The sequence below is a fragment of the Zootermopsis nevadensis genome, unplaced genomic scaffold (genome assembly GCF_977971745.1).
Source record: "Zootermopsis nevadensis isolate Lab colony 2312 unplaced genomic scaffold, Znev_1.0 Znev_ptg000004l, whole genome shotgun sequence".
NCBI lineage: Eukaryota > Metazoa > Arthropoda > Insecta > Blattodea > Termopsidae > Zootermopsis > Zootermopsis nevadensis.
The window spans coordinates 1,395,604-1,408,695 of record NW_028259136.1 but is presented as its reverse complement, the minus strand read 5'-3'; the positions used below and the strand labels follow the sequence as shown (position 1 = coordinate 1,408,695).

Below are 13,092 nucleotides of genomic sequence, written 5' to 3'. Positions count from 1 at the left end.
CTACTATTTCCTATTCTACACTTTTTTTCTTTATGCAGTGGTATGTTTGATATCTGTGCTTGTTATACACTAGAAGCTTTGTTCACACAAGTTTTTTAATCTGCAAGTTAAAACCTTTTAAAACATTCCATTAAGGTCTAAATTACTGCTGGAAATATTATACAGCATTCTGTTTTCCATGTAAAAATCTGTGTAACCCAATAATATTACAGTCACATGTGCCTCATCATTTCACTTAACAAAGGTCTTATAGTTTACATTTTTCTTTTTGGATTTTTATAGGTACTGGAGGACATTGCTCTAGAAGAGAAATCTTTGGTCACTAATAAAGGACCAGAAAAGGACCTTCTCTTTCTTAGAAAGTTTCTTGAAGAATGCTCTTGTGCATTGGCATATGATGGGAGGCAATTTTACTCTCAGCTGTATGGCCACCTATCTGCTATATTTGGTTCTCATGAAGGGAAGACACCTTTTCATGAAGGTGATTTAGAAAGGAAGCCTTCCTCATCAGAATCAATTTGGGAGTCGCCTGAAGGCTACAAATTTGTGAGGGAACTGTATGAGGTTTGTTGTGACCCCCCTGTTCTTTCCCTCCTTCCTCTTCAGCCGCTGGTCGGTGGAAGTGCAGGATCTGAGGAAGGGAAGAATGTGATGGATAAGTTGTCAGTTTCTGCTGCAGCTGCAAGTAGTGGTGGTGCAGTTGAAGTAGAGGACTTGGACCAGTTGTGTCGGTTTGACATGGTAACACGGCTGGTTGATAATCCTGATTTTGTTGTCACTGTGTCAACAGAACGGGAAGAAATTTCAGTGTGGGACGCCCATGATGCCATCCCTGTAAGAACTCTTGTTGGAGTCACACATCCCATTAATCTCAAGGCCATTGATGATACCAGGTATGTATTACAATTCATTCCAATTAAGTTTATGGTAAGACACAATGGAAACACAGAAATTGGCTTTTGTTTTACAGTAGCTAAAGTTAAGTTGCAGTATTATCAAACATGAATTAATGATTATAATTTTAAAATTTGTTAATAGAGTTATTTTCATGAGTCTATTTGTGTTCATCATGAAAGAAATTAGCAGTTTCATTAATCTGTTGTTGGCCAGAAATTGAAATGTCTGTTAGTACAGTCACTACCTTTTAAGCTCCTGTGCCAGTATTTCCTATAGCACTAATGTAACACTTTTGCTATTCAAGCTCTGTTCTCCTAGCATTGTCCATCTAAATGAGATATACCATATAAAGAACAAAGATTACACTTGAACAGGAGAGGCTGCTGGATGTGTGTTACTAGTTCTTATATTACAAAAAAGTATCAAGCAAGGTGAAAAGATTGTTTTGTAATATCTGGTGAGAAGGGTAGCAGTGATGTTCATTAAACCAATGGCTTGCAAAACATCGAATTTTCAACCCCATTCAGACTTTGATTCTTTTGCTTCAAACAAAGAAACATTAATAGATGGCATGATGGGCTGTATTCAGCGGGAAAAGCAGAATATCAAGAGTTTTTGAGTGCAGACAATTCAACAGGTTGATGACAATGATCTTCTGGTATGTGGAATTATAGGATAATACCAACATTTTAGAGAAACATAATCGACCCTATGGGTGCTCCCACCTCAGAAATGGATTTTAGACCCTTGCCTAAATGAATAGAGGTCAGCAAGGTGGTCATAAATTATATGTACAGGCATTAGATACAAGTCAACCAGAACTTATAGAAGATGACAGGAAGACTTACTGTAATATAAGTATGTAGTATTGAATAGGTTGACAGTCGAATGTGTCTGATTATATTTATGAGCTGCTTGGTTTAATTGTCATATTTTGTTTCTGATTACCTCCATAGAATACTGGATTGCTTCCTGTTGCATATTTCTTGATTCATTCAAAATGAGCTTACTATATTTCATTTAATGCTATGTAATTCCAATAGCTGATACAGCACTATTAACTCTTCCTGATATGGTTCCAGATGTGTGGTCCTGTGTCGAAGAGAACTTAGAATCTATGATTTGGACTCAGGAGAGTTTGTAACAAGACTGAAGGGTGTCATGAATCAGAAGATGCCCTATTATGGACTCCATGATCGAGGTCATCTGGTAGCACTTTCGCGTAATCGAATGTATGTGAACCTCATGAACCTGGAGAGTGGAGACTGTGTAACAACGTTCAAGGCAGGGGAGGACCGGTTCCTAAATTCCTTGCTTGTTTCTGGTGATGGCAGGTAAAACAAATGTATATATAGTAAAAATAGTAAGAGTTACATGTCAAATGATATGATTAAATCAATGTGTAAGATATATGTCTTTAGGTATGTAATGTTTGTTATAAAATGTCAACCTTGTAAAAGATTGTATTTCTTTGCTCATTGTATAAATGTTTGGAATTTGGTGGGGGGTGGGTTATTGTATAATTCTTACTCTTAGAAAGTGAATAGGCAAGCAGTAATGTGGTAACATTGGTAGGGTGTTATCAATTTAAAACATATTGTATAATGGTAGTACTAAATATCAAATGTTACAGTACTTGGAGGAAACAGCTCAGTAGTGATTATAGTGTGATGGTTTAATTCAATTTATTTGAAGGGGTAGGTATAGAATATTTCACTAAATTTGCTGCTTTCAAGATTTTATTAAGAATAAAAAGGATGTATGACAAAATAGTATTCTGTTATATACCTTCAGTATTCTTAAGTAACTAGGTTGTTGTTCCTTGGCTCTACAACCCTTTTGTGAGTCTTTGTCGCCTCCTATTCAGATGCTCGTAAGGTTCTTTTACATGCTGTAAATCTACGACATGGGACTGCTGGCTTTACTTCCTGTCCCAAGGAATTTGTGCTAAGGATTTTTATAACCCTTAAAAATCCATCGACCTTGGTCGGGTTTGAACCCACGAACCTTGGGTCCAGTGGCAAGCATGGTAACCACTAGTCCACTGGGGGCGACAAGTAATTAGGTTACGTGGCAAAATCTAGACTTCCAATTTCACTCTTGTAATGTTATCAACCAGCGTGATATTACCTTATTGAAGCACTGTACATTAGTAGATGATGTGTAATTATACTAATTGAAATCACTTCAGAGTGTTGGTCTGTGGGGATGAAACTCAGAAGCCATTTCCTTTGCTCGTATGGAACTTGTCATCTAGAAAATTGCTGTATGATTTGCGAATCCCTCATCATGACTTTGTCACAAGTCTGGCTGCCATCACACACGAAGGACATTATGTATGTTGTGTTGCAAAGGTGAGTATTCAGTCTTACAGTATTTTTATTATTTTCATAAAGATATAATATATATTCTGGAAAATAAATTACTGTAGTTTATCTAATGTATCTGTGCCAAGACATTTTTTAACAACACCCTTCTCTTCAGACTTTTGAAGGAAGCAGGAATTGAACCTAAATATGCTACTCCTATTTTGCTGCAGACATAAAATTGGTACATATTTCCAGTAGGAACACAGTCTAACATTAGCCTTTATGGCCTAATGTCTACTGTTTTGAGGAACTCCAGTAGTATCTATGATGATTTCATGCTGTCATGTGGAAAGCATTTGGGGTGAGAAAATTAAAATATTACCCTACATTTTGCTTGAAGTTTATGAAAGAACCTAAAATTTATCAGTGATGACAATCTCTTCCCTCATGAAACTGTGAAATTGCTTACTTCTGAAAGATTAGGTGCATAACTTGAGTACTATACTCTTTTATATTCTTGCATTGTAAATCAGGAAGTGGATGAACCATGCCCCAACTTCATTGTTGTGTATGACCTACAAAGTGGGACATTGTTCAAAAAGTGGAAGCCAGGTGTAAATACAGTTTCTCTTGACATTTCATCTCGAGATGGCTGTGTCATCAGTGGGCTAGAGGATGCAAGGATTCTAGTCTGGGATCTTGTGACAGGTTAGTAAAGGAATGATGCCAATTTAGGTCCCCAAATTGATAGACTCAGCCTTATAACCATAGTTTTCAATTAAGGATTTCTTTATTAGCCAAGATCAGAATATTATTTTTTAAAATGCATCAGAAACAATTACAAAAATAGTTATTTGTTCTAAAATATAGCAGGGCTTCAGAGATTTATTAACTTAAAATATCTAATAATGTTGTTTGATTCCTGACAGGGGCAGAGGGTTCTCCTCTAGCCTCTGCATCCAAACCAGCTCTGGGGCCCACCCAGCCACCTAGCCAGTTGGTACCAGGGTCCTTCCTGTGGTAAAGCATAGCCGGAGCATGACACTGACCCACCCCTTCCCCCAAGTGCCTACATGGTGTATAGCAGGACAGCTGTACTTCACTTTACTATACTTAATGACTAATAATGTTAATTCTTTGTGGTCCATTATGTAGCATTGTAATTGAATTATGGATTGAAAAAGATTAAGAACAGGTAGATCATGAATTATTAATTTAATATTTATAAAACTTTGTGCAGAATATTGCACTGCACAGGAGAATCCTGTGACTTAGTAAGTAAGTAAGTAATGATAAGTATCACCTGGAATAAGTTTTCAGTTATCTAAAGTAGTTATGGAGTGTGGTCTGCTGGATTATGATGCTATGTAGTATTGAAGGTGGATACCACCGTTTCAGAGGAACCTATCACATCTATTTACAGGGTGTAAGTGAATATGGAGGCAATAGATTCCTACATAACAATGATAACTACCAACAAGAACACAGTATCATAATCCAGAAGACTGAAAACTAAATTTTCACTGTCCTGAATACCTGAAATCTCATTCTTTGTTGGATTTATAAAAAAATTAAGTCATTGGTTGTTCAGTTCAGGCATTATTTTTGCTCACATGTTGGATATTAAACAGAACTTTAAAAATTACTGTTACCATGTAAAGTTTAACTTGAGGTTACGTGTGTGGTGTATTTAAGAAATAAGAAACCTGTTGGATGCCCCACAGGACATTTAATACATATTCTATAAGGAATAAGGAAGATATTTATGATTCACAACACAGCGATGAATGTTTTACATACCATATACTGCAATTTAGTACAAAATATAAATAGTCTAACATTTCATAATTCCATACTTATGGTTACATATGTGTTTGCTGAATTACAGGAAATTGCCGGTGGTACTTGTGCGGGCACACAGCCCCGGTCAACTTCTTGCGACTTGATTCCCTTGGAGGTACATTCCTCTCAGCAGACTCAGTCTGTAGAGACCGATCACTTCGGCTTTGGGACCTCAATAAAGGCAAGTGATTTTGACATAGTTATTAATAGAGTGTTAATGCTGCTGCATAAAATGTACAAATATGGCTTAGTTAACAATTTCATTTTCACTGAATGGCAATATATGTATTGATACTCTTTTAAAAAGAACCTGGTCTAATGAAACTCTTCACATTTCAAATTTTATGTCTCATGTCCACTTTTTGTTACCTGGATTGTTCCATACAGTCTATTCAAGTCAATGTCCCTGTGTAACATTTTGTAACATGCTGTTCTTTTATGGTGGAGAGTTGTTAATCTCTACCCAGCCCCCAAGCTGGAGGGCCACACCTTGTTGCCTCTCCATATCTGCTTATTCAGTATATTCACAGCTGCTCTCCATATCTGGAGGCCTTCTTTTCTGTCTACAACCTGAGAATACACCAACTGATGGTGACGAGGGAATGACTTAACATAGTCCTACATAATCTTTGTAGTCATTGAACAGCTGCCACTCCCTTCCACACAATTACTACCAATCCTTTTCTGTGTAACATGGTCAGCAGAACCTCCTTGCCATCACCTCTCAAAATTTCATCAACTCCTTTCCTCAACCACATGCTCCTCTCCCATTGGACAGCAGCCCGCTCCTCCACTCTGTCAATCAGGAACAGATGTGGCTCTTACCCAAAAGCTAAAGTTATATGTAGGATAAGTAATTATATACTTCTTAATTCATAGTTCCTCCTAGTCTCACAGTGTAGATCGATCCATTTCAGAGAAAGTGGGCATAGGAAGTTATTCCCAGAACTTCTTTGTTAAGAGATGACAGAAAGTAAAAATCAGTGAAATGAGTGCAGTTTTCCTAAACCCAGGAAGAACCTGTAAATGACTGTGACATCTTGTAAACTTGCCATGAAACATTACTCTGTGGCAAAGAATTTGCATATAATTAGAGTATATCTGTTTCCTAATTTTGTCCTCTATAAGCTGTGTAGTTCATTATCTATTCTTACATTTAAGGTGAGCTGCTGGCAGTGTACACACCTGAACGTCCTGTGACATCATGTGAGGTGACAAGAGGGGGGCACTTTGTGGTACTAGCCCTGCGTGGTCTTTCACACATCACTACATTACAATTACGTGGTCCACAAGTAGATATCTCTGTAGGCAGTGAAAACCACTGCTATGGGCATCCTGAAAACTTAGGTAAAACCTTTGACTTGCGTGATGAAGTACGTGCAGCAGAAAGGTGACAGAAGAGAGCAGGGTCTTGTCTTTGTAATGGATGAACACAAGTAGCAACAACCTCACTACAAAACTTGAGTGTGTGGCAATATGATCGTTCAGAAATATAAGAAATTTTGATTACCCTTTAAAATGTATTGCTGTGGTATTGCATAAATTTCATATCATTCTCAATACTTTTCCAAATTAAAATTATTTCTGTGCTGGCTCTGATAAAGATCAAAAGCATTAGAGGCATTTTCATTGATGACTAAATGTTTTCATATAGCAGTATTTAAAATTACTCTACAGAGGAGGTCACACTTTTGTATTGAATCCAAACCATTTCTCATTAGAACAGCAGAAAGATCTCATATAAATTGTCCACTGTCAATAAGCAGTATGAAGTAGCTTGGTATGTTTGATGTATGCTATGGAGTCAGTGTCTCTGACTCCTTGTAATAATCACATCCACTCATGAGCCATAATTTGTCCATATTGGTGCGGAGGGATAATTCATAAGTTCTATTGTTTCAATGATACTGATAGTGCACTGCATAATTTAGACTCAACCCTAAAAACCACAAAATAGTGTTCAATAATAAATCATAAGATATTTGGACTAAGTGAGAGTCATGATGTTGTCTAAAATGTTTAGTAAATATTGAGTGGAGAAATGCAATTAGTAAATATGTTTTTCATGCTTTTATTACAAACTGGTTTTGTGATTACATATCTATGTTAATAGTGGTGTCTTTTTCCATAAGCTTTAATGTTATTAAGTTTGTATACTGATACTGAAAAGGTTTCTTGATCATCGTGGTTACTGTTGTGGCACATGTTAAAAGTTATGAATTACTGGCAGTATTGAGTCTTAAATGTTTTTGTAACTAGAATGTTTTATGATGTTCAAAAGAAAAGATTTATATACAAGCCTACCATTGACAGATACAGTTGACTAAAGATGCTAAGTGTGATTATTTTTTGCCTCAATTGGATATGTATTTTGAGGTGTGAAGGAAGATGTGCACTGGTAATGAATATGCATTCTCCTCTATATTTGTTTCTAAAAGGACACTCTACCTCATAACTGGATATAATAATGCATGTGAAAATTAACTCTATAGGAATGTAGAGATAAAAATCTAAAATGAATTAAACAACTTGCAGAGTTTAGCAATAATATTCAAAATGACAACTAATTATCCCACATATGTCTTACCAATTATTTTTACATTTTTAATTTTAGTGCATATTATCACAAATTTGAACTTTATAGCCAATCCATTCTGTCCACTCAGCTAAAATATGCTCTACATATTGTAACTAACCAGATCTGAACTGTGGTAAGATGTTTCTTATGTATTTATATACATTGGTAGGTTTGGTAACACCTCCCACATTACCAAATATTGTATTGTTTTGAAAAGTCTCTTCCTGTAAATCTTGAATTTTCAGCTCTGAAGTATGTAATTTCTCTGTAAGTGTAATGACCATACATCTAAACGGACTCTTGATGAGAGATGCTGATGTAAATATTTTGATGTTTTATAGTTTAAATCAAAGTAAAGAGTTGATATTTAACATATACCCATAAGGCACTGAAAGTATTGCAGTAAGAATGGTTATATTTCCTGGAGAGTGACTATTAAATTATTTTTTTGAATAGTATTTTCAGTTGGTGGGTGCTCTTGAGGATAATTCAAAGGATTACATCATACAAAGAAACAGATACAAACTCACAAACAAATATTACAATTTGTAATTCTAGAAAGCATAGACTCAGCTTCAAATCTAAATGCATTAAAATTCTTTATAGATCAGAAAGTGTACAACAATTATGCAGATAAGATATGGAGACAATAATACAAGTAATTGTTACCACCAGTATGAAGGCTATAAATTTTATGCCTGCAGTAATATCTCCAAGGTATAAATTTGTTCTTTTCTCTCTCTCTCTAGTGTGTAATTAACAGTGATAACCAAACCTTGAACTTTTACCTGAATCTCTAAAAATGAATATACTTCTCTTGTCAGTCAAAACTTTCTATCCCTATGACATAGACACCACCTCCTAAATTTTGTGATTTGGTTCTGCACCCTCACTTCTCTGGCACAATTGTGGCCTTTGTTGATGTTTCCTGTGTTTGCAGAGTCTAAAGAAGGATTGTTATGCATATAGGTCCATTTAATCAAGCTGTGCTTCTGGAAATGCACATTGTAAATTTTGATTGATTAAAACCCATTTTTACTTGAACTTTTGGGAAAAGGTTATAAATTCACAAAAACAATAAGTAAACATTTGCTGTTGCAGAATTTACTTCTGATTTAAGAAAGATCATAGGTTACTTATTACTGTTATGAAAAATACTCTTAATCATGGATTGAGGTTATTTGGAGACAAAATGTTTCGAAACCCTTACTGTAGTTGCTTTACTAAGGTGGTTGACCATGACTTCAATTTTTCATTCATATCACCATTTCCAGAGTGGCTTCTAGGCCTATGATCCTCCTGTTTTATTGCATCTGGTGGGGTGAAGGGAAGTTAGTCATTTTCCCAGAAGCAAAATCAGGTGGAGTACAAGCCTGGGCACTGAGCTTCATCTAAACACTTAGAACTGACAATATGTGAACATTTACCTCTAAACTCTTATATGCCTTCACTTTGTTCATAAAAGTTTCTTTCTTTATAGATGTCCACTTTGATTCCTTCCAAAATAACTGAAGTTATAAATACATGAATGTGTTTTAATCTCTTCAAACCCTCAATAAACAATCCACAATTTAGCAAGTTCCTGTTTCCTGGTATCAGCAAAATTGAAATTACAAACTTATAGAGATTAGTTGGTAGCTTTTTGCTTGACCCTATGTAAAGCAATTGATTATACAAAAAAGTTATCATAACACACTCTACATTAAGAACTGCAGATTGTTTATAGCAATATTTTGTTTTGAAATTGCTAACAAAAAGAGTGAATCACACCTTAGTAAAGTTATGTGTTATATTGAGATAATGTAATATAAAATAATCACTGACTTCCAACAACTTTAATAAGATGAGTGAAGTCAATAGTGACTGCAATAAGTTCACCTTTTTGCTAGCAGAACATTTTCAAATAGTGCTCCCCAGCTATAGTTTGTCCCTTTCTGAGGTAGAGGTTCCTCTTGTATCTAGGAATGAGGAGTGTCAGATTAATAAATAGCAGAAGATCAAAACTATGAATGTGGTTTATAAATTTGTTAGAGAAAAGTCAGTCACAAGATTCTTGTTAATCCATTGACAACATTTTTAGGATTAGTGCTAATTTTGCTTGTGTCTTCTCTTCTTTGTGCAGGTGTATGGGTAAAAGGTTGTTGCTATTTTGATGGACTCACATCTGAAACTATGAAAGAGATGAATTAAATGGTTATACTGATACCAAAATAATAATTGTGAACCTGAGTTATTGTTAATCCAGTCTGGTATTAGTAAGATCTTGGTGTCCCATGTCATTATGTAATTACACCAGTATTTGCTATATTTTAATTGCCATGAAATGGGGAATATGTTCAAAGCTTAAAGAAAGCCAAATTGGATGGATGGCTGGAGTGCTGTAAATGAACATCACATATACAGTCATTTTCTCATTCAAACCAATGAAGTAATGGCTAATTTTATACATTTTCCATTGAGAAATTATACATACATACACTTTTTTATTGCCCCTCCAAATATAATGTTGCAATCTGCATAGATTTAACTGTTGCGCTACCAATTTCCAAAGCTTAATACATATATCTAGTTGTATGTGCTTATAATTGCTGCCACATCAGTATTTTCTCTTGTGCTTTGATAATTACAAGTCATCAGTAATACCTGTTTGAAAACATTAAATATTCCATCCATATATTAGTGCTATTTTTGTGTTATGTGATAAAATGTTCATTTCTAGATTTTGAAGATTGCTGCTTGCTATTTAAAATTGTTCATAACTTGTTTCCAGCTGAATTTTCAATTCTTGAAATGATTTACTAGTCAATATTAATTCTTGTAGTTATTTGAGATTACATTTATAAATACTGATTTTTTTTTAATATAGCAAGGAAAATAATTATTTATATCCTAGGTTTTTGTGTACATTTTAAGCTATCCAGGGATGAAGATGATAACTTTGTGGAATTACCTGGTAGGTCCCGTGCTGTTGAGCTTACATAGAAGTACTGATTAACCTAATGATTATGGGTTGAAAATGGGGCACTGCATGGAACATAACACCTTCATTGAGAGATTCATACATTTTTTACAAGGAAAATGTTTGTTTGTAATGCCAGTGTCTTCTTTCCTTGTCTTGAAATTTCAAGGTATAACAACAACAATAATCCTGCAGGATTATTTTGGCTTTACGTATTGTTTCTGCAGTTTGAAACCCTATCATGTGGCAAGGAATGTACTAGAGAAAAGCTAGATTGCAACTCATAATTGTGAAACATTCCATTTATGTGTGTGTATTAGAGATGGAAGGCACTGCTATGGTTGTAAACTCAATAAAGAAATTGTAACTGTATATATAAAATATTTGTAATGGTCAAGGTTCGCTATGTCATCGGAATATCTTGGTTGACATGTTTACTATTTTGAACATACAGTTTCCATTGACAATTATTGATATGTGCACAATCAATAGTTTCAGTTAACTTGAGCAAGATATCCTCATTGAATTTTTTTTGCTAAGTATCAGACTTCAGACATTTTGATTATTTCATGTTAACTTAAAATTTAATTAGTTTCATTAATTTAAATTAAAGTTCATTTGGAAGAATTTTTTACCTTCCTATGAAATTAGTAACCATTCTGATGTTACCATGAACGAATGATTCTATAAACTGCAGGTTTTTAGGAGAGCTACAGTGTTTAGTCTCCTAAAACTAGGAACAAAGGGCCATTTCCTACCAATTGTCTTTGAGAATTGATAATGTAATTGTGATTCATTTTGTTGGTTGTGATGTAATTATAACTGAATGTTTTCCACTGTCTGATATTTGCTGCACAAATAAAACATACCATGCAATAATGCATGTCATATCCAATTTGGGTTAATGTTAACTTTCTTAGTTTGTTTTCTTTTCACATACATACATACATCTTTATTACATTCCATGGATCCATAAGTTAGTAAGATGGCAATAGGATGTAGAATAAGTCATAATAATACAATACATGTTATACAAATACAAGTCATACTATTATATAAATGTCACAAAATACAGACAAAAGGTTCATGTAAAGTAGAGATAAGTTACAAATAAATCCACCTATTATATACAATAGATAAATTATGACTTACTTGTAAATACGTAAAATACAAGCAAGAAAGTTATAATTATTTTTTGCCTGAAGTGATTTTCTTTATTTATGTGCATCGTTGCAATATACCTTGGAAGAACTTAAAAGTTGTAGTCTTTAAAAATGTAATCTAACAAACTTAATTTCAGTTATGTAATTATATTTCTATTAATTTTGTGTGAAATATGTGGTAGACAAAGTGGCACAGTTTGGATTTTTCCATTTGATTTATTTTTACTATCAAAATAAGAAAGCTGCTGCAAACTGTTGAAAGGCGAGTTGGGTGTACAAATTATTGCCTTCAAATCAAACCATGGGTAAGTTGTCTAATGTAATGATATAATTGTACCATGAAGAGATCTACATGAAGGTACAGATTTTAGTGCCTTCTACTGAAATAATTATTTTCAAAGATTTTGTGTTAAATTTCTTATGCCTATAACATATCTCCTAAACCACTTATGGAGATATGAGATGTGGCATAAACAAGCTTCAGACCTACTACCATACTTTGCATTGATATTTTTGTTGCGTGTATGGAATAAAAAGTCATAGGAAGTGAAAAAGGTGTTAAATGTTGATCGCAAAAATAAATGTTGAATAATTGGTAAACATTTAGCATGTTGAAAAATGTTTCAAACAACATTTGTGGAACTTGCAGAATAGCTATGCTATACTATTGTCTGGGGGCAGAAGTATGCTAATTTCAATTTCTAGATCTAGGTAGAGGAAACAGGTTCAATTGATATCGATTACATGTATAAATATATGACATTCTTTTTAATTAATTTTGACATCTGAAGAATTAGCTTTTTTGTTAACTTATGGATAGAAATTAAATGAGAGTGATGTAGCCAGTTTGCATGCATATACTTTTGAATTATTTACATTATTTGTAGTATATTTAATGATGCCTTCAGTATCTCAGGCTATACATGAGAAGATGATAATGAATTGTTAAGATGTGGAAGGAAGCACTCATGGCCTAACTCAAAGCGCAACCGAGCCATTTGCCTGGAGGGTCTCAGAAAAACCACGAAAACCCTCAGTCAGTGTAGTCTGTCTCCAGGCCGAGATTTGAAACCGGGACCTCCCAAATAAGAAGTAGGAGTGAAGTAAGTTCCTTCAAAATTATTGATGATAATGAGTACAAAATTGTGGCGGCGTGAAGTGACACAATTTTAGGCCTAGTAATAGTATACCCTGTTACTTATTTCCCACACCACATTGCATTTGCTTTGCTCTATCGAGCTCTGAAACATAGATGGCAGCGCAGCAAGTATGCCATGATTCCAGTAACTGCGCACATGAAAGCAGCCCTGTCTTGTTGTTTTGCGTGCTACGTTGATGTTAGCT

At 34.6% G+C, this 13,092-nt stretch overlaps 1 protein-coding gene and 1 long non-coding RNA gene across 4 annotated transcripts in view; one reads left to right on the top strand and one right to left on the bottom strand.

The window, feature by feature from the left end:
• Nucleotides 1–11,776, top strand: part of LOC110827100 (NACHT and WD repeat domain-containing protein 2) — a 33,184-nt gene extending 21,408 nt beyond the window's left edge. For all 3 annotated transcript variants that reach the window (XM_087342811.1, XM_087342809.1, XM_087342810.1), the window contains exons 20-25: nucleotides 283–893; nucleotides 1,980–2,231; nucleotides 3,089–3,251; nucleotides 3,740–3,914; nucleotides 5,095–5,229; nucleotides 6,210–11,776. In XM_087342811.1, the coding sequence (XP_087198937.1) occupies nucleotides 283–893; nucleotides 1,980–2,231; nucleotides 3,089–3,251; nucleotides 3,740–3,914; nucleotides 5,095–5,229; nucleotides 6,210–6,442 (1,569 nt within the window). In that variant the 3' untranslated portion in view covers nucleotides 6,443–11,776. The remainder of the gene's footprint in view (nucleotides 1–282; nucleotides 894–1,979; nucleotides 2,232–3,088; nucleotides 3,252–3,739; nucleotides 3,915–5,094; nucleotides 5,230–6,209) is intronic.
• LOC110827103 (uncharacterized) lies at nucleotides 9,624–13,090 on the bottom strand. Its single transcript, XR_002542216.2, has 2 exons — nucleotides 12,625–13,090; nucleotides 9,624–9,796 (listed from the first exon to the last, which is right to left on the bottom strand). It is a non-coding gene; the product is annotated as an uncharacterized LOC110827103 (long non-coding RNA).
• Nucleotides 13,091–13,092: the final 2 nt, after the last annotated feature.